Here is a 21,530-nt window from a genome sequence, read left to right as displayed (position 1 = left end):
CATATCGCGATCACACGCGCACATTTAAGCACAATAGCAAGCCGATCTGCAGGTAACCAACACACCATTAATCCAGTCGTAACATTGCAGCAACAACACAAATATTATCTCTCTTGCAACAACCACATCGCACATAGCACCTCGCAGCACAATACACCAAAAAAAAATATATATATATTTTTCAATTAAGCCCATCGCACAAGGTAACCCACGAGATGATACAGCGCAAGATACCCGACGCTCCCGAGTTAATAATTAACTTCGCCATCAATATAACAACTCCACACCGCAGCGCACACACACAATTTAACACTCAGCAAGCACAGCATACTCTCCGTCCATTCTCAACACACGTACACACTTTAATTGACACCGAGCAACAAGCAGATAGCGCGTTCATCGTTATTACACACACATACACACTTTCCGAACCGCGCTCCGCACAATCGAGTCATGAGAGAACAAAATCGCCCCCACCCGGCCCTCGAAAGATGGGTGAGGTGTGTGTAAAGGCCGGTTGCGTATCGTTACGACCCGCCCGGGGCTGCAGCAAGAAGAGGATGGCAGGGCGGCAACTTGAGTCGTCTCGCAGAACTCGTTCGGCGACTTGACTGCTCCGTTGTCACGCACCCGAGCCAGGACGGGAGAGCTCCCGCCCCAGCAGCTGTAGCGTCGTCGTCCTCTCCTCGCAGCTCCCCCTCGCAAAACAGCAGCTCACAGCAGGCTGCTCTCCCCGCGGCACCTCCAGATGGCAGCGCAAGGCTGCCTCTCCGCCGCGATGTTGAAGATGGCGGCGTCTCCCCGCCGCGGTGAAGACAAGATGGCGGCTTCCCGCCGTTTCTCCCCTGCCACGCCCAAGATGGCGTCTCCGTGCCGCGTGGCAGATGGCGCTGGCAGCGCAGGCAAGGCGTCGGCCTGCAGACCACCATCGGCTCTCCCCACTGCCGTCGTCGGCGTGGTGAGCTCACACGGTTTCGCCAGCACGATTTTCCAGGTCTCCAGCTGCGCCATCTGTCTCAATCGTAAGTCGGATGATGTAGCAGATGATGGCACAGGAATATTCTTTCTTCCGAGCCGTCTTGACAAGCCGTTTCACTTCTGACACCAGTGTAATAAACGACTCTGGACCACGATGTCTGGCTCAGTGTCCTTTATTATTCGGTCCGTGCTGTACACCCACACGGCTGTCTCTTCTTTGCTCAGTCCCCACAGTGCCGACTCCGATGTCTCTCTCTTCTCTTCCAGCAGCCCCTCTGTTGGCCTCGGTCGCTCTCGTAGCCCCCACAGCAGCTCCGCTGCTGTTACTCACTCTCAGCCCCCTTGGCTGTAATCGCTGCTGCTCTTCTCGCTCTTGCTTACTCCGCAGCGCTCTGACAGACTCGTGCTGTCTCTCTCTCTTCGTCGCTCCTGCGACTCTCTGCAGCCACACTGCTGCCTCTAACACACAGCCTTCCTGGCTGTACTCTTCTCTCTCTTCGTCGCTCCTGCGACTCTCTGCAGCCACACCGCTGCCTCTAACACACAGCCTTCCTGGCTGTACTCTGGGGTCGGCCCCCGCTCGCCGGCGGTGCCTCCCTCCTCTCGTTCGCCCTCGTGGCCTCACCCTTTTCCATTCACCACCGGACTAACTTCTCTTTCCGGTTTACCCGCTTAAAGCCCCGAACCTTTCACCCACGTCACCTGGCTCCGCCTCCCCGTGACGTCACATCCGGAAGGTCGCTCACGCCCGCATTACACTAGTACAGCACACCGGTGTGTTGGAGAATAAATCCACGACATTTACAATCTGAGTACAACGTATCGCCAATAATTGCAACGAGCATCATCAGGCGACAGCCAGAAATGTTTACGTGACAGATTTCTTAATACGTGACACTTTACTAATTTGCTGTGTCGTGTGGTGGCGGGTTTTAAGACGCATTTATATTCATGCGATCTAACAAAAAAAAAACCTTGATTATGGATTGTTTTTTCTTAACCACTGGCTGCTCAGGGCTGTAGACAGCAGAAAAGCCACTCCCTAAATGCTCATTCAGCAGACCTATAAACTAAACTGCGATGTAAACTTTTTTTATTTTACCGGGTTAAAGCCCACTGAACTATATAGCTCTTATTCAGAAGCGACTTGGCCACAAATTATAACCCAAATAAGTGGTTTAAGTGGCGGAAGTTTAAAACAGCCAAATACTCCAAACGCGTGATGTTGATTCTAAATGTGGAGGGGAAAACCGGAGGATCCAGATAAAAATCCACACGACCATTGGGAGAACATGCAAACTACAAATATACAGGCATCGTCATGGTAGGGATCAAACCCACGACCTCCTGTATACCAGGCGAGGTAGTTAACATCTCGCCACTCTGACCTTCTTGTATGTTAGCCCACAGAACCGACGGTGCGTTCCTGTGCCGCTCCCGTGATGCGTGCTCGCTGATTCGCTGCCATGGATTCACGAACCAGAATCAACGGGTCGGATCATACAATCCGACCAAATCACGAGGACGTTTGGTGTTCTGGGCATTGTTTACAGCACGAGCGCTGTCATAAAGGCGCGGTGTTTCAAACCCTCCATCTGCAGGAGTTTCACTCGCGGTGGCGTGCGCTCCGTGTTTTCCCAAGTGAGTCATTTGCGCTGTAATTGAACAAATTTGGCAAATTCAGGCCGCGTCTCGGGCGCACGCGGCCAGCTGCTGATAGACTATTTGTGCGACCGGCATCGCGGGACCTTTAAGTCCGCTGTGAGGCGCGTGACTATGGCTGACCCCCCACCACCCCAGTCTCAACCACAGAGCGGTTGGGCATCCCGGGCCGTGAACCGGATCGCTACGAAGCGTGGCGTGGGATGGCGCGTGCGAGTAGGGGGCAAACAGCTGACGGGTGCATCGGCCGGTCATCTCAGTTGGTCGACCCATGGCACCACCTGGGTCTGTCCCGTGACCTCCTGCCAGCAGCGAGCCTTCGACGCTTCACGTGAAAGCCTCAGAGTTTACCCTCGCCTCGGCACAGGTGCTAAGTGGCGCAGGGCGGGTTTTATTTGTCGTTGTGAAACTCAACGACGCCCCACCGCGATGCACGTCCAACTGAGTCGCAGACGTTATTCTTTGGAGGCAACACATTTATTTAACATCAACATGTTAACACAAAGGGGTAACTGACCCTTTACCAGATACAGCCTAGGGTGGTGACCACCCAGCTAACTACACTATACATAGGAGTTATGGCTACGAAGGGTCGGACTCTCACTCAGGTCCCCGACCACGTGTTGATGCCTCGTAGGCCGTAGAACTTCCAGCTTGTAGACGAGGAGCTTCAGCTTGTAGAATGCATCGACCCCGGTCCCTTTCAGGGACCCACCTGATATCCTCCCGGGTTGGGGCCGCTCCGCCCTCGGCCCCGCCGGCCGGCCTTCTCGAGCGTTCAAGTTCCCTCTTGATCCCCCTCGAGAACTCTCCCTGGACACGTGATCACCCCCTAGCCCCCCCCCCCCCCCCCCCCACCTGGGGCCTTCTCTGTGGACACTCCAGATAACGTGTCTATGGGGTCAACCAGAGTGCCATGGCCCGGGGCAACCCTACTCCTGAGCTGACACTCTCCCGCTCCCCCTTGTGGGAGCCCGCACTGCACGCCATGCGTGGTGCCCGCGCTATCCCAGCGCACACCAAGCCCCGCTGGGGCTGGTACTACACCCGCCTACGGGGTGTACCCGATGACAGTGCATCGCGCGCCGTGCTGTGCTAGAGCCGGCATCACACAGCAACCCACCCGGTGCTGCCCGCGATGTAAGGACATCGCACGCCACGGCTCTCCCAGGCCAGCACCATACAGTGACATCCCCGATGTCATTACACACTCAAGGGACGCCGGGATGTTCCCTTCACCGTCGTGAATAGGGGGAGAAAGAAGGAAGGCGACGGACGGAATGAGACGGTAAAACCAAGACCGATGGATAAGGCCCACGACAGAATAGAAGCCAAAGGACAGAAGCCATGCCACAACCCGTCTCCCGGTGAGAATGATTGCGGCATCGCAGTTCATCATCCAGCAGTAGGCGAATCACGGCTTTTCATGATGACGGTGCCTCAGAGCTCTGACACTACAATAACGCGAGTCCCCTAAATGACCCAATTAACTTCCTTACATTGCAACATATTTTTTCTTTCTGCCGCTGCATCTTGCTAGATTTCCCGTGGCTTTCCGTAATGGAAATGTTTTCATCTTCTTGGAAGTCGTCGGAGTGCATTACAATTTCATAAACCGTGCACTTATTCAGCTTGAGCGGGGATGGGGGGAGAGGGTGGGGTGGGGGCGCATGCCTCCATTGAGCACGGCGGTGGCGGCGGCGTGCGTTTTTGGAGCCCTTTACCGTCCGCTCTCTCTCTCTCTGTCTGTGTCCGGTCAGCGGGGACAGCCACTGAATGAGAAATATCAGAAAGAAGGAAGGCGTCGTTCCGTTCGGCAGAGCGCTCCTCGCTCCGCGTGGAAGTCGCCTGCTGAGATCGTGAACGTCACCTCGGCCTGGTGAAAAAAAGCACGGGGTTTTATGCCCTCTCCCGACAAAACAAAAAAAAACCACGGGAGGTGTCACGATGTTCAAACACCAAATAGACGCGCCTATTGCGAGGCTTCCTCAAAGTCTGCATCAACCGCACGTGCTTGTGGCAAAAGATGCACGCATTGTTTGATGAGGTACGCGTTGTCCTCTTATAAACTGTTAAAACATATTTCTACATTTTTATTTCATGAGGTAAGGCCCACTGAGCTATGTTGCTTTTTTTCAGAAGCGACCTGGCCACAAATGATAGCTTAACAAAGCGGCTTATCACGTGGAAATGTACAAATACTCTAATGCATCCATAATATAGGTTTTTGGGTTAGAACGCGTACATATATCAATTTATCATACTCTTTGCTTCTTTCGGTAAAGTCACGTAGGTAGAAAAATAATAGATCACGACGTTTCGATCGCAACACAAGCAATCGTCATCAGGTGGGACAACCACATCAATTTGTCATTAAAACCCGCCACCAACCGACACAGCCAACTAGTAAGGGTTGTCACGTAAACAGAACGTGCCAATTCGTCACTAGTACAGCACACCGGTGTGTTGGAGAGCCAAGCCACAACATTTACAACCTGAGTACGACGTTTCACCAGTAATTACAACTAGTTTCATCAGGCGACAGCCAGATTTGTGGAGAAGTCTAACTGTTTCATTCCTTATATACAGTGAGGGAAAAATGTATTTGATCCCCTGCTGATTTTGTACGTTTGCCCACTGACAAAAAAATGATCAGTCTATAATTTTACTGGTAGGTTTATTTGAACAGTGAGAGACAGAATAACAACAACAAAATCCAGAAAAACGCATGTCAAAATGTTATAAATTGATTTGCATTTTAATGAGGGAAATAAGTATTTGACCCCTCTGCAAAACATGACTTAGTACTTTGTGGCAAAACCCTTGTTGGTGATCACAGAGGTCAGACGTTTCTTGTAGTTGGCCACCAGGTTTGCACACATCTCAGGAGGGATTTTGTCCCACTCCTCTTTGCAGATCTTCTCCAAGTCATTAAGGTTTCGAGGCTGACGTTTGGCAACTCGAACCTTCAGCTCCCTCCACAGATTTTCTATGGGATTAAGGTCTGGAGACTGGCTAGGCCACTCCAGGACCTTAATGTGCTTCTTCTTGAGCCACTCCTTTGTTGCCTTGGCCGTATGTTTTGGGTCATTGTCATGCTGGAATACCCATCCACGACCCATTTTCAATACCCTGGCTGAGGGAAGGAGGTTCTCACCCAAGATTTGACGGTACATGGCCCCGTCCATCGTCCCTTTGATGCGGTGAAGTTGTCCAGTCCCTTTTTGGTTCTTTCGGTAAAGTCACGTCGAAGGGAAGTAATAAAATAATAAAAATTAAACATAATAAAATAATTCTCACGACGTTTCGGCCACAACGCAAGCAGCCGTCCTCAGGTGAAGAATGAAACACCACCAAGCTTGGAGCGTATATTTAAGCTGGGTTGGAGGGGGGAGGTGGGAAGAAGAGCGCCTTGACAAAATAATTTGCATATCAAGAGGAATTTAGCATATTTATGGGAAATGCGTAGGAGGTGGGCGGGGTGTTTCAAAGTCATATTATGCCCGTGCATTATGCAGGATTAGCAGCATCAAAGGGAGGGGATGGGGGTAGCATTAACAAAGGGAAGGAATGTTAATAGTATGTAGCTGCAGTTACTAAACAACCACGTAAAAAACTAAACTACATAGTATCATCAGTATACTAAATATACTCTCCAATAAGCTGAGCTACTAACAGTAAGTAATACATTACAATTCTATGTCGCAAAAAATATAATATGCTTCCAGCTAAACGTTTTTCTCTTACATCACACGGGTCTACCCCGTACTATATACTACCATAGACAAAACCAACATTAAATTATATACTGTATTACTATACACCACTCTATACCTTCGACTATAATATTACCCTAAGTATTATTCTACCCACCCTACTGTATACCACAGTGCTGTATATTCACTATACAATTACGATACTGTATATTACCTTATACATTGTATTAAACATTACAATTTTATACTAATTATACAATCTGCTATACACTATACCATTGACCGTCGCGTGAAAGATGCTAAGAGGAAGCAGAATGGCTCATTGAACCATCAGGTCTCCTTTTAATTAGGACATCATAAAAGGGTAGCTTGCCATCTTTTTCGACTTCCATGGTGAATCTGATGGCTGGGTGTATGGAATTGATGTGGTCGAGGAATTGGTCTAGAGCAGGCCGGCCATGTGGCCAGATGACAAAAGTGTCATCTACGTACCTCTTCCATAAGGTCGGGCGTAGAGTGGCAGTCTGGATGGCGTCAGTCTCAAATTTCTCCATGAAAACGTTAGCTACAACCGGAGATAGGGGGGAGCCCATTGGGGTGCCCTCAGTTTGTTTGTAGAAAGTTCCATTCCAGGTGAAGTATGTATTGGTTAAGCAGTGTCTCATCAGGGGGGGTACCCCAGTATTCAGTCCTTGATGAACCAAGTCTTCAATGATTGCGATGGTGTCAGGTACAGGAACTTTGGTGAATAAGGAAACCACATCAAAACTGACAAGCAGGTCGTCTGGGGACAGGGACATTCCCTTGATTGTCGATACCAGGTCCGTAGAGTCTAGTACCGCAGAGGTGGTTTTTCCAGTGAAAGGCCGCAGGATTTCAGACAAAAAACGAGCCAATTTGTAGGTGGGGGAGTTGATAGTAGAGACAATGGGACGAAGAGGTGTATCTTCTTTATGTATCTTTGGAAGGCCATATAATCTTGGTGGCCTGGCTGCAGAAGGTTTCAACGAGAACTGTTTGGTTTGATCAATTAATGCGGTTGAATCAGAAATTATTTTGTTGGTTTTAATGATGAGACTGTTGGTGGGGTCTCTTTTATTTTTGTATAGCTGCCATCGTTGAGTAGTTCTTGAATTTTGTTGTTGTATTCTATTTTGTCCATGATGACAGTGGCATTGCCTTTGTCGGCTGAGAGGATGACAATGTCATCCCTCTTTTTTAATTGAGCTAATTCAAAACGCTCATCTTTGCTGATGTTACTAGCTGGCATCTTAGCGTTTTTGAGGGTTGCAGCGATTTCAGATCTTGCTACATCTGCAGCGATGTGACCCAGGCCCTTGAGAGCCACATCTACTCGGGCAATGATATCATTAACTGGTATGTGTCTAGGTGTGACTGCAAAGTTTAGTCCTTTAGCCAACACGGATTTCAGACCATCAGAAATAGAACTGTTACTGCGATTAATTACGACTTTGTTAACGTCTAGCTTTTCAGTGTGTGGGTCCGGTCTCTTATTTGAGAAGCGGTTGAATTTGGAAATCAAGTTGTTCTTACATTTGGTCGACATAGCGGCAGCTGAAGAGGCAGTCATATTATCTACATGTTCCAAATCCGATGTGGACATTGTTGCAGTCAAAGATAAGTGTGATTCGTAGAGTGTCTTGTCTAACTGATCTAGTTCGGTGCGCGTAAGTCTGATTTTCTCTGAGATAAGAGCTAAGCTGGTTCTAGACAGAATTCGTTTAGCATTAGAATAGGTTACAGTAGCAGAGGTTAGTGTAAATGCGATTGGTATTACCTTAGAGTCGCGGCATCTCTTCAGAAAGGTGAGAGACTCGATTAGCTGAGCCTTCTTATCACGGAGCTTGTTGAAGGATCTTAAAGTTTTATGGAATCCCACCCCGTAGTGGCGGTTAAATTTCGATTTAAAGCTTTCGTGACTGCAGGGATTCATCTTCATCCGTTGTGGCCGAAACGTCGTGAAAATTATTTTATTATGTTTTATTTTTATTATTTATTACTTCCCTTCTACGTTACTTTACCGAAAGAACCAAGAAGATGAATCCCTGCAGTCACGAAAGCTTTAAATCGAAATTTGTCCTGTCCCCTTAGCAGAAAAACACCCCCAAAGCATAATGTTTCCACCTCCATGTTTGACAGTGGGGATGGTGTTCTTGGGGTCATAGACAGCATTCCTCCTCCTCCAAACACGGCGAGTTGAGTTGATGCCAAAGAGCTCCATTTTGATCTCATCTGACCACAACACTTTCACCCAGTTGTCCTCTGAATCATTCAGATGTTCATTGGCAAACTTCATACGGGCATGTATATGTGCTTTCTTGAACAGGGGGACCTTGCGGGCACTGCAGGATTTCAGTCCTTCCCGGCGTAGTGTGTTACCAACTGTTTTCTTGGTGACTATGGTCCCAGCTGCCTTGAGATCATTGACAAGATCCTCCCGTGTAGTTCTGGGCTGATTCCTCACCGTTCTCATGATCATTGCAACTCCACAAGGTGAGATCTTGCATGGAGCCCCAGGCCGAGGGAGATTGACAGTTCTTTTGTGTTTCTTCCATTTGCGAATAATCCCATCAACTGTTGTCACCTTCTCACTAAGCTGCTTGGCGATGGTCTTGTAGCCCATTCCAGCCTTGTGTAGGTCTACAATCTTGTCCCTGACATCCTTGGATAGCCCTTTGGTCTTGGCCATGGTGGAGAGTTTGGAATCTGATTGATTGCTTCTGTGAACAGGTGTCTTTTATACAGGTAACAAGCTGAGATTAGGGACACTCCCCTTAAGAGTGTGCTCCTAATCTCAGCTCGTTACCTGTGTAATAAAAGACTTGACCACGATATCTGGCTCAGTGTCCTTTATTCGGTCCGTACTGCGTCCCCACACGGCTGTCTCTCTTATTCTCTCTGTGCTGGTTCCGATGTCACTCCAGTCCACATCAGCAGCCCCGCTGCTGTTCTTGTCGCTCTTGCAGCCCCACAGCAGCTCCGCTGCTGTACTCTCACACAGCTCCCTTGGCTGTTCCTGCTGCAGCTCTGACGGCCTCGTGCTGTCTCGCCTTCTCGTCGCTCCTGCGACTCCTGGCAGCCACCCCGCTGCTCCTCACACACAGCCTTCCTGCCTATCTCTATCTGCAGCTTTACACCTCCCAGTAGCTCCCTACTGTTCCCAGGGTTGGCTCCCGCTTCTGACGGTGCCCCCTCGGCTCGTACGCCCGCGTGGCCCCACACCTTTCCATTCACACCCCGACTGCCTTCTCCTTCCGGTTTACCCGCTTAAGGACCCCCTACCTTTCACCCCCGTCACCCGGCTCCGCCTCCTCGTGACGTCACATCCGGAAGGTCGCTTTCGCCCGCATTACACCACCCTCCCCCATAGAAAAAACCCAGCCGACCTCGGCTGAACAACACCAAAGCGTAATGCGGTGAACCGACCTTCCCCCTTAAAGGACACTAAGCATGCAATATAACAACAAGAACAACACACAAGTAACATCGACGAACGTACGAAAGCATGCGATAAATACGATGGCAAGAACAAGAACAATAACAACATACAATTAACGAAACGTAAGCGATTTGGAACGAGTGCGGGTCGCCGGCCCGTCCCGGACGGTCGGCGGCCCACTTGTAGAACGGGGACGCGATGGAACACGAGAAATGACAGGGGGTAATTCCCCTGCTGCGATTGGAAGTCCACCGACATCTCGTGTCCCTGACGAATCAGTCTTGGTCGTATTCCGCGAATGCGCCTGCAGCGGGGTCGGAAGGGTCGCCGGGCTTGAAGGTCCCGCAGCCCTGGCAGGCGCCCTCCGAACAGGCCCACTCCTCCCCCGCGGTGTCACGGTCGGCCTGTCTGGAACAGGTACGACAGGCGCTCGAGCAAGATCAGTGGACGCAGGCAGGGGAGAGTCGGCAGCAACAGACCCCGGCAAGGCAACATTGGGAGATGACGCATCACGTAGGGGAGCAACATATGGTTTCAACCGCGACGTATGAACAAACCAACGGCGAGAACCAAACTGAACCCGCGCCGACTGTGGATTGGGAACCTCAATGAGGCGCACAGGACCCTGCCAAGGTTTGTGCAATTTAGGAGAGGTCCCCGGCCGCACCTGCGGGCAATGGAGCCAGGCCAGGTCTCCCACCTTCCAGGGGCACTCCCCCTCAGACCGCCGAGCATACCGCTCGTTCCGGGCCTGGGCTTTGGCCGTAGCCACGCGGGCGTTTTCCCGCGCCTCCGTAACCCGGCGAACCGTGTCCTGAATGTATTCAGGGAGTGGTTTACGAGGTCCCTTCACCCCAGTACCCAATTGCACATCCACCGGAGGCACGTTTTCCCGACCATACATTAGGTAAAACGGCGAATATCCTGTAGCCGCATGGGGCGTCATCCTGTACGCCGAAAGCACTCCGGGGATGTGCAGATCCCAATCCGATTGCTGCTCACTCACAGTATGGCAAAGCATGGCAGACAATGTCCTGTTCAGCCGCTCAACCATACCATCCGTCTGCGGATGGTATGGAGATGTCCGTATCTTCTTAGTCCCAAGGCCTGCGCACACTTCAGCCAACAATTTAGAAGAGAAATTTCGGCCCTGGTCCGTGAGGAGTCTCTCCGGCGCCCCCTTGTCCATAATGTACCCAAACAAAAAGGCGTCGGTGATGGCCGCGGCCGACTGATCGGGCAACGGCCAGGCCATCGGCCAACGGGAGAGATACTCGACCCCTACCAGCAAATATTTATTTCCCCTCGCCGATGGTGGGAAGGGTCCCAATATGTCCAGTGCCACCAATTCATTGACTCGAGACACCTGAATCGACTGGAGAGGCGGCACGTAAGGATGTTTAGGCGGCTTACGCCGGGCGCATTCAGGGCACGCGCGCACGTGCCCTACGACATCTGTCGCCATGCCGTGCCAAAAATAATGACGTTGCAACGTCAACAAGGTCTTCTGCACCCCACTTCTGACACCAGTGTAATAAAAGACTTGACCACGATATCTGGCTCAGTGTCCTTTATTCGGTCCGTACTGCGTCCCCACACGGCTGTCTCTCTTATTCTCTCTGTGCTGGTTCCGATGTCACTCCAGTCCACATCAGCAGCCCCGCTGCTGTTCTTGTCGCTCTTGCAGCCCCACAGCAGCTCCGCTGCTGTACTCTCACACAGCTCCCTTGGCTGTTCCTGCTGCAGCTCTGACGGCCTCGTGCTGTCTCGCCTTCTCGTCGCTCCTGCGACTCCTGGCAGCCACCCCGCTGCTCCTCACACACAGCCTTCCTGCCTATCTCTATCTGCAGCTTTACACCTCCCAGTAGCTCCCTACTGTTCCCAGGGTTGGCTCCCGCTTCTGACGGTGCCCCCTCGGCTCGTACGCCCGCGTGGCCCCACACCTTTCCATTCACACCCCGACTGCCTTCTCCTTCCGGTTTACCCGCTTAAGGACCCCCTACCTTTCACCCCCGTCACCCGGCTCCGCCTCCTCGTGACGTCACATCCGGAAGGTCGCTTTCGCCCGCATTACACCTGTATAAAACACCTGGGAGCCAGAAATCTTTCTGATTGAGAGGGGGTCAAATACTTACTTCCCTCATTAAAATGCAAATCAATTTATAACATTTTTGACATGCGTTTTTCTTGATTTTGTTGTTGTTATTCTGTCTCTCACTGTTCAAATAAACCTACCATTAAAATTATAGACTGATCATTTCTTTGTCAGTGGGCAAACGTACAAAATCAGCAGGGGATCAAATACTTTTTTCCCTCACTGTAGAGGCGTAGAAGTGTTGACCACGCTTCTGCGCTCTTGCAAAATGTGGGGGGGGGGCGGGGAGATTACTGAGGCAACGTAATTACGCACATGTGCATTATGCGAGCCCTTTGAACTTGTCCTTCCTGTTTATTGTGTTTATTAAAATATGCCTACGAACGGTAATCTCTATTGATAGCGGTCACCCCAGAGAAGCCACTCGTGGTGAGGCCGGGTTTCTTGGGCGTTGTGAACCTCACGATATCGCCGTGATGCGAAAACACGTTTTTCTGGAGATAATTCCGCGACCATCGAATACGCAATCAGTGGGTTTTCACTTCCATTGAACCGGCCCGCCCCCGATTGTACGATAATCACGTGGGAACAAAATATTTAAAGGCTTCCCCTTAATAACGAACGGGGTTTTATTTTCATCCCAGAGTCGCTGCGATTGACAAGGCCGTCCGACCCTAGTGATGACCTCATCTCCCTCACCGCCCGATTCCCTGGCACCTCCGATTCCCCCGCACCTCAGATGAGCACGGTTGGCTACGTACGGTGCGAAAGAAGTTCAACATACAGAGAATCGTAGGGACGTTTTCCGCGTTACGATTTTTTACGATGCAATACGATGTCCAATTTCAACGGTTCGATGCAAACGGGTTTGGTATTTTTTATCGTCCTATCTTTTGTACTTTGCTGTGCTTCAAATGCGAATTAAATATTGCGGAACAAAGTATTCGATCTTTCGAGCTGGGAACTTCTGCAGGAACTGAATGGCAACGGACGCTCGAAGCACGCACGTGGAGCGAAACGTCGGACATCATGCCAAACATCGCGCGGCTCGACCCGACATCACGGCCGAGAGGGAAACAGCACAAATTTCAAACTCTCCTGCCCGCTGTCTTTATGCCATTCCCTTTGGCTTCATTTCGCCGGCCTTGCTGCAACTCGCGCCTCCTTTGATAAGGAGGCCTCAACTTTTCATCTCGAGCGAGGGCTTCTCAAGGACACTAGCAAACGACTGAATGGTGTCGCGTCAGCTTACCCTTTGATTAGCGCCGACTCGGAGCGCCTGCGTGCGCGCGTGCACCTGTGCTTTTGTTTGGCGAGCTCGCGTGAGTGTTTATGCGGCCATCGCGTGCTTATGGGTGCCTAATTGCGCGAGCGTGCGGCGCGCGCGCAATCAGCGAAATGTTTCGAGGAGAGAGGGAGGTGGGGCGGATTACGACGGCTTGCCAAGCGTCATCCCGCAGCCAGAACCGACGATGGCGCGGCACCACACGGCTCGTCGGGCAAAGCGCTCGTCGCAACGAGAGAGCCCGGCGCTGCGCTCCGGCGTTTACCAGCGATCGATCTCGTCCCTCTCGCTCCTCCTCCGGCGGCAATGGCCTCCCGCGGTCCGCTCGCGGCCGCGCCCCGCGTCACATCGCGCGCGCGGAGTCGTGACCGAAGCTGTCCCAGGAAAGAAGTAAAGGCGCAGCTCCTGCAATTGCTCGTTCACGCCACTGCTGCCAGAAGGAGCTCCACCGCTGCGATCTCTACGACGGTATGTGGTCTTCCCTTGAAGCGTTGGCAGGTGTGAGCCCACCCACACTCTACTCCACCTGCCGATGGAATTTCCGATCGGCTAACTGCGGTGTACCCATTGTTGACTGCCTGGTGGACAGAGGCAGGAGGAGTTAAGCAACATAATTTGAGCTGCCATGCCAGGAGACGGAACCGCACTGGCGACCTTTGGATTGCAAGTCCGGTCGGTGGGCTGACCGTTACACCCGCAGCGGCACCTCCCTCCTCTTTTGGGCCTCACCTAAGTCAACTGGTTCCACCTGTCAAAATTATTGCTGGGGAGGCAAAAGGTGGCTGGGTGTCGTTCCGACCACACGGTATAGAGTAGCAACAGCTGGATGCTTAGTCCCATAGCTGTCTACCAAGTCTCTCCACCGTCTCATGTATTCTCACTTAGCCCGTTACATCCTGTCTCATAGTTGCCTCTATGGCAGGGGTGAGTCCATCACTGTTGACTTCCCCACAAACCCATTGTATCGACCCTGATGGGGGGGGGGGGAATGCATGGCTGAGCCAATCCCCAGCCTGAATTTCAACTCAAACCCTTTCCGATCGCGAGAGACGCTCGCTCCGAACTCGGGTCAGGGAGTTCACTCCGCAGTGCGCAAACCACCGCGCCTCCGCTCCCCCCGCGCGTATTGTTCCTACCACCGCAGTGACCGACGCAGCGGAGCAATTGGGCGGAAGAGTGGCCCGGTGAGATCGTCGCGTTCGCTTGCGGGGCGAACGTCGAGAGATAATTAAGGTGCACGGAAAGGAAATGGTGTGAAGTGTGCCGGGGCTGTCGCTGGCTCGCTCGCTCGCTCACGGGGCCCGCTTGAGAGCTGACCTGTGATTTGTCGCCAGTGGCCGCCGTATGGACGTTGCCCTCTCGACACTCTCCGCTGACCACGCGACCTGGGCTCCCCCGCGCGCTCGCTTGGCTCTCTCACGCCGACTGCCTCGTCATAGCGGGTGCCACGGTGGCGAGATGTCAACTCCCTTGCCTGGTATACACGGGGTTGTGGGTTCGATCCCGACCCTGACGCCAGTATTTTTGGAGTTTGCGTGTCTCTCCCTCTCTTTCTCTCTATCCTTGGTCGCAGGGGTCCTCCACTTTTCCCTCCGCATTTAGAATCGCCATCATGCGTTAAGAGTATTTGGCTGCTATACATTTCCACGTGATAAGGCCACTTCGTTGAGCTATCATTTGTCGCGAGGTCGCTTCTGAAAAAGAGCTATACAACACAGTGGACCTTACCTGGTAAAATAAAAAGTTGTATTTAGTTTTTAAAAGTTTAGTTTAAAAAGTTTAGTGTGCGTGTGTGTAGTGGTGAACGGCGATTGTTGTGTTGTCGTGTGTGTGTGTTTGATTCCTACTCACGGCCAACAGCAGTGACGATTATCAGAACCGGTCCTGGGCCTCCCCAAGGTCGACTCAGCATCATATGAGTACCTGGTGAGGTGTGTAAACATCGCCACTAGGGAGACAAAGGCGGCCAGTCGTGGTGCTGGCGGCCCACCTTCTCGTGTGCCGTTCCGGCCTTCATAGCTGCTCGCTGGGGGGATCTTTGCCTTTATTTAATTCCCACTCACGGCCAACACAAGTGACGATTATCCGATCCGGTTCTGGGCCTCCCCTAGGTCGACTTAGCCCCAAATGAGTACCTAGTACGGTGTGTAGTTGACATCGCCGGGTTAGCACTGCGCGAGCAGCGCGAACACCGCTTGCCCCAACCGCCTGTGAACGTGTCGGCTCCAAGGGATGGTGAAGTTTGTCTCTTGTATGTCTGTGTATGGGGGTGGGTGTTATGGTGCAGTGGTTAGTGTAGTACACCGTAAACCCCGGCGATCTGAGTTTGATTCCCGACTAAAGCGTACAACAGTGGCGAGTGGAATCCGAACTGATTTTGGGCCACCCCCGACCAGACGTACGGAGGGCAGTGCGTGATGGCAGCCAGACCGTTCCCTCCTGTAGGCATCCCTCTGGGGCTCACGCCACAACCCTCCGTGCAGACTAAACTTGAACGAAAACAAACATCTTTGTGAGCGTGAGTACTTTCTTGCATTTTTACGTGATGTGGCGCGTGCGTGTGCGATTGTGGGGAGCAGTAGTGTCGCGGGTTAGCGCGCTGCGCGACGAACACGGCGACCCGAGTTCGACTCCCGCTCACAGCCAACACTATTGGCGATTATCTGACCCGGTTCTGGGCCTCCCCAAGGTCGACTCGGTCTGAAATGAATACCTGGTAAGTTGTGTAAACATCGCCATGAGGGAGACAAAGGGGGACGTGCGTGGTACTGGCCAGCCACCCCCTCGTGTGCCGTTCCGGCCTTCATAGGTGCTCGCTAACAGCACTTGCCCCAACAGTCTGTTAAAGGCTATAGGGCGATCTGTGTCTTTCATTGTCTGGGTGCAGCCGTAGAACTGGCGGTTAGCGCACTGCGCTGCGAGCCCAGCGACCCGAGCTCGATCCCCGATCAACAAAAGAATAGATTCATTCATTTTTCTTTTGGAAATCGCGGAGCGCGCCGATGGTTCCGCGCCTCGCCCCCCCCCGTTCTCGCTCCCCCCGCGTTTCAGGAGCGCGCGTCTTTCCGCGGCGAGCTTATCTGTGCAAAATTGAGCAGTGACACGTGCGCGGAATTGGTTGTTCGACCTTCGACCTTTGAAAAAATGCCGTCACTGTGTGAGGAACCGTGGAGTCGGCCAACTACAACAAAAAATACAAATTAGCCGCCTGTGTCCACGGCCACTGCAATTTGAACTCATTTGGTGACAGTCACTCAATTTGGAATCAAAGCATGCGCGTGTGTGTGCGTGTGGAGTCAAAAGCGTGTGTGTGTGGCAAGACCGTAGCCATGGAGTCAACATTGGGGGGGACCAAATCTTCCCGGGGGTCTGGGGGTCTCCCTCAGAAAAAATCTAAATGTAAAAACTCATTGCCTGCCTGAAATATAAAAAAAATTTACAAACACATGATATGAACTTTTTTTATGTTTTACAATAATGTCTAATAGTATATTGTATTACATTGCTCTGTTTTCTTTTTTACCTTTTCTTGTTTAATTCTATGACTGAAGATACCTCTCACCTATGGCACCATTTCCCTAATAATGCTAGCAACATCTGAGCTCGTTTGATATGTGTAATTAGCCCCAAACATGGCCAGCTGTACCTGCAGTAATCTTGAATTAAATTCAAGAGACTCGTCTACCACCTTGTCCATGTCTCCGCGTAGCAGCACATTTTCAAGCTTGTGGAATCCAGCTTGATCAAACCTCTCTATGAATTGAGTATTCACTGTGTCCAAGGCGTTGTAGAATTTGGCTCTGTACAAACACTGGGCATCCGGATGGATATGTGCTGCAGCCTGACTGGTGTAACGCTTGTTAGGTTTGCGGATATGAGGCATCTGAATAGGTTGTAGGTCCAACTTTGTTGCTATTGCAGTTGCTTTTGTGAACAAGACATCAAAGTGATCCTCCGTTCGCTTGTCCTGCATGCTTGTTTTGACATGGTTCACAGCCTCCAACATGCCTGAAACCAAAGAGTATGCCTGAAACAGTCCGTTTCCTAAGATGCAGGGAGGTGTTCAGGCACTCCAAATCCCCCATCAGGTCTTCAGCCATTGCAAGGCCGAGCACAGTGAAGTGGGAGAGAAAAAAAATATTTCTGTGGTTTTCCCACCTGATGATGATTGCTTGTGTTGCAATCGAAACGTCGTGATTTAATTTATTTTATTTTATACCTACGTGACTTTACCGAAAGAACCAAAGAGTATGGATTCCTACAGTCACGATAACTTAAAATCTAGATTTAGTCGGTGCAATGTCGGGACATCCCCACTCGGACGGAAAAAGGTGGCCCAGCTCGCCTCGTTGTGCCACAGTGGTGACCTTAAGTCGGTGGTCGCAAACAGCACTCGCCCAAAAACGTCTGTTAAGGCTACATGGGGGATCTTTCTCTTTGTCGTTGTGTGCCTGTGCAGGTTCATCATGGTGTTCTCCTGCCTGGTGCTCTCCGTGTTCTCCACCATCCCCGACTTTCAGATCCTGGCCAACCAGGTGCTGCTCATCCTGGTAACGTGAGAGAGATACAGAGACGCTGAGCTGCTGCAGCGAGGGAGAGAGCGCGAGTAATCGCGAGAGAGATGAGGAGAGAACAGGGAGAGGCCCTCGCCTTGAAAACCCATTCCATTGCTCACAGACGCATCACGAATCCATATTGTTACTGTGCAAATATTGTTTAGTTAAAAAATGTACAAAACATACGAGAGAGAAAGAGCGATTGTGACAGAGCAAGAGGGCGAGAGAGAGAGATGCAGGAGGCAGAGCGAGCTATAGAGAGCAAAAGAGTCGTACAAAGAAAAGAGAGATGGAGAGAGAAAGATAGAGAGAGAAAGATAGAAAGAGCGTTAGCTATTAGCTATAAATCTCAGAAACTGAATTATTGACGTGAAGTTGTCTCTTGATTATTTGTGGGTTGATCATCTCGATAACAGGTTCAGCATGCTCCGTATGGCTGGGGAAGCAGTCATGGTTTGACGTTGAGGTTCGCAATCCATTCAGCGGCTTCAGCGTCTGGTGTTCCCCGCTCGTTGACGCCTTCGCTCACTGCGCTGCCACTTCTGCCCACTGTTCCTACTCGAGACTCGTGAGAGAAGCACGAAATAGTGACGACACAGTCTGCATCGTCACCCCCACCCCGGTCTACGGAGCTTAACGGCAGATGACGCGTTTGTGTCGCCTAACTTTTACAATGTTCACCATTGTCCATTGATTTCGATTCACATGGGCCACACCCCTCCACTAGGCCAGGCAAATCGAGAGCTGGCCGTAGTTCTGCGAGATGATTTCGGGGAAAGAGGGGGTGGCTCATAATGGCCATGACAGAGTCTCTTTGAGTCGGCATTTGCAGACATGGTGGGTTCTAATCCAAGGCTGCGGCCACCCCACAAATAAGCCAAGATCCCGAAAGGGAGTGACACGTACGGTTGCCCAGCCGACAGTGACTCAAGCGATGTGATCGTGGCCAAGGGCGTTTATGCCGCCCCGCACCTCCTCGGCAGCGCCTTCTCCCCTCCGCCAGATTCCACCGCTTGCTGCCGAGAAAGATGGGCAGCCACCTCCGAGACTCTGACCACCCCCCACAGCCTCCCACCAGTATCCGCTCTTAGACCTCCCCCTCGACTGCGCGATCCCCCCTCCCCCCATGCACAAACAAAGAGAGATCCGGCTTTTTGAAGTTGACTGCAGCCATATTCAGATGAAAGTTACAGAGCCACCGACGTCTCACGCCATCCTGTCACCTCTCGGCCCGTGACAGATGACGCCAACGGAAGGAGATGTTCAAAAAGCCCCTCTGACCCAACACGAGAGCCTGCTGTGTTTTTGTAATGTGTGACTGGATGTGTAGCATATGTGTGTACATCATGTGACTGCGTGTCTGCATAATGCATGATTGTGTGTGTGTATATATTGTGGGAAGCAGTAGTGTAGTGGTTAGCGTGCTGCGCTAGGAACCCTGTGACCCGAGTTCAATTCCCCCTCATGGCTAACACCAGTGATGATTATCTGAACTGGTCCTGGGCCTTGCCCAGGTCGATTCAGCCTCAAATGACTACTTGGTGCAGTGTGTGGAATAATCGCCACGAGGGAGACAGAGGCGGCCGAGCGTGGTGTTGGCCACCTACGCCCTCGCTAACAGCACTTTCCGCAAAAGTCTGTTCAGGCTATACGGGGGATCTTTGTCTTTATATAGCGTGTCTGTGCGTGCATAGCATTGGCCAATGTACGTATAGTTTTTATTAAGGGCCAGAGCCAGCGTTCGGCAATCAGAGCTGTATCGGAGGCGGCAGAAGGCAGCAGGCAGTGGCTCTGGATGAAGAGGAAAGACCCCAGCTGGGCCCCAAAGTGAGAGGGCCAGGAGGTATGCAGTCAACAATGCTTGACTCAGGGAGGAGGACGCCCCTGCCATGCATAGTCCCATGGGATGTTGGCTATCAACAACAAGGCAACTCCTATGACTAATTGGGAATGGGACGCAAGCGTAGGATTGATCACCCTGTCGCTGGCCGCCTTTGGGGAGGGTGTATAGTATGAAAGGTCGAAACACCCTAGGAACCAAAGGTTCACTACTGACGATGCGCTCCCCAAATTTCACCAGGCTCACTGTTCATGAACTCTTGGAAGTGCTTGCACAAAGGATAGTAACATCTCATCCTGTGTTCTTTGGAATCATCATCGGTATCGCCGTCGACTGGTAATTATCTATTATTCAATCGCTGCTCTAAGAGGCATTGTGGCTGATGTTGTTGTGAAGCCACCCCTCACCTACCCCTACCGTCCCCACCGACCTTGACCACTGCTGCCCCCCTTCCCTTGCCTCCACAACCCCCACAATCACCTAAAACAGCCCAACACAGTGCCCTTGAGAAAGGAGCAGCAGCCTGCACAGAAAGAGGTGGGGCCTAAAAAAGTGGTTGGGGGGGGGGGGTTAAAATGGAAAAGTGCAAAGTCAAAACAGGAAGGAGTGGGGACCTGAACAGGAAGGGGTGGGGGCCTAGTCAGGAATGGTTGGAGGCCTAAACAACAAGGAGTGGGGCCTAAACAGGAAGGGGTGGGGCTTAAGAAGTATGGGGGCGAGGCACACAGAGGAAAGAGGTGCAGCCTAAAGAGGAAAGGCAGGGGCCTACAGATGAAGGACAGGGCTTACAGAAGTATAACTTAATTAAATCAAGGTAATAAAAGTGTAGGATGTGGCTACATACCGGCTCGTTCATGACTATTGTGAATTCGGCCATTGGCACAGAACGTGGTTCCAAGTGAGACGTTTGAGGTGGGCTCTGTGTACCCCTCCCCCCGTTAGTGAATTCTCTTCATCCCCTATGGGACACAAGGCCGCAATGAGCTCCCTTCCCTTATTCCTGTCCTTGGCCACATGTTGAGCCTCGCTTCAAGCGAGGTTGATCGCTGCCACCAGCTCGTCCTTCACGGTCTTGCACCAGGTGGTCTCGGGTCCTCCCAGGTTTCCTTTTGCCCGGTGGTGTCCATCTTAGGGCAATTTTTGGTAAAAGGTCCTGGTCCATTCTGAGTACATGTCCAAGCCAACTGAGTCACCATCTCTTGAGGTTTTATGTGATATTGGGGCAACCGGTCTTCTTGTACAGTTCAGTGTTGTGGATTTTGTTTGGCCAAAATCACCTCATTTCCACCGGCCTGCTACCGCACCTGGAGCAGGTGCAGGGAAAGAGAGAAATGGCCATCCTCACTCGAGAGTTTGGACAAGTTGTTTAGAACGATAGATAGAGCCCAGGGGAGGTGTGACACTGCATGTACACCTCGATTTGTATTTCTCTATCCGCTATAGTAGCTTCGAAATGTATGGCGGCCTTAAGGAAATGCTGATAATGAATAAACAAATACCTTCTTAAATTATCAATTTTGCCTGCATGGCTCCCCAGTGTCGGGTTTTGGCGTTGCTGATGCGGTCTGGAAGTGACCGTGACCACGAGACGTTTCGGAGCCACGGCGCGTAGTTTTCTATCACGTCGGATTTGTGGCCACCCTCAGCCTGCATGCGTCCGGGTGACACGGTGGCAAGATGTTAACTTCCTCGCCTGGTATACAGGAGGTCATGGGTTCAATTCCCACCCTAACGCCTATATATTTGGAGTTTGCATGTCTCTGGTTTTTCCCTCCACATTTAGGATCAACATTTAGAGTATTAGAGTATTTGGCTGGTATACATTTCCACATAAGCCACGTCGTTGAGCTATAATATGTGGCCTTACCTGCTAAAATAAAATAGTTTATATTTGTGTATTTAACCGGCCTTAATAGGTGCTTGCCAACAGTATATTAA

General features: G+C 51.4%; 1 protein-coding gene across 1 annotated transcript in view; it reads left to right on the top strand.

Moving 5' to 3' along the window:
• Nucleotides 1-21,530, top strand: part of LOC144931395 (potassium voltage-gated channel subfamily KQT member 4-like) — a 264,371-nt gene that overhangs the window by 140,626 nt on the left and 102,215 nt on the right. Inside the window, exon 2 of the mRNA XM_078855200.1 lies at nt 17,656-17,746. Within this exon, the coding sequence (XP_078711326.1) occupies nt 17,656-17,746 (91 nt within the window). The remainder of the gene's footprint in view (nt 1-17,655; nt 17,747-21,530) is intronic.

The sequence above is a fragment of the Lampetra fluviatilis genome, chromosome 4, assembly GCF_964198595.1.
Source record: "Lampetra fluviatilis chromosome 4, kcLamFluv1.1, whole genome shotgun sequence".
Lineage (NCBI taxonomy): Eukaryota > Metazoa > Chordata > Hyperoartia > Petromyzontiformes > Petromyzontidae > Lampetra > Lampetra fluviatilis.
The sequence above is the reverse complement of the archived record's forward strand: the minus strand, read 5'-3'. Positions and strand labels throughout refer to the sequence as shown.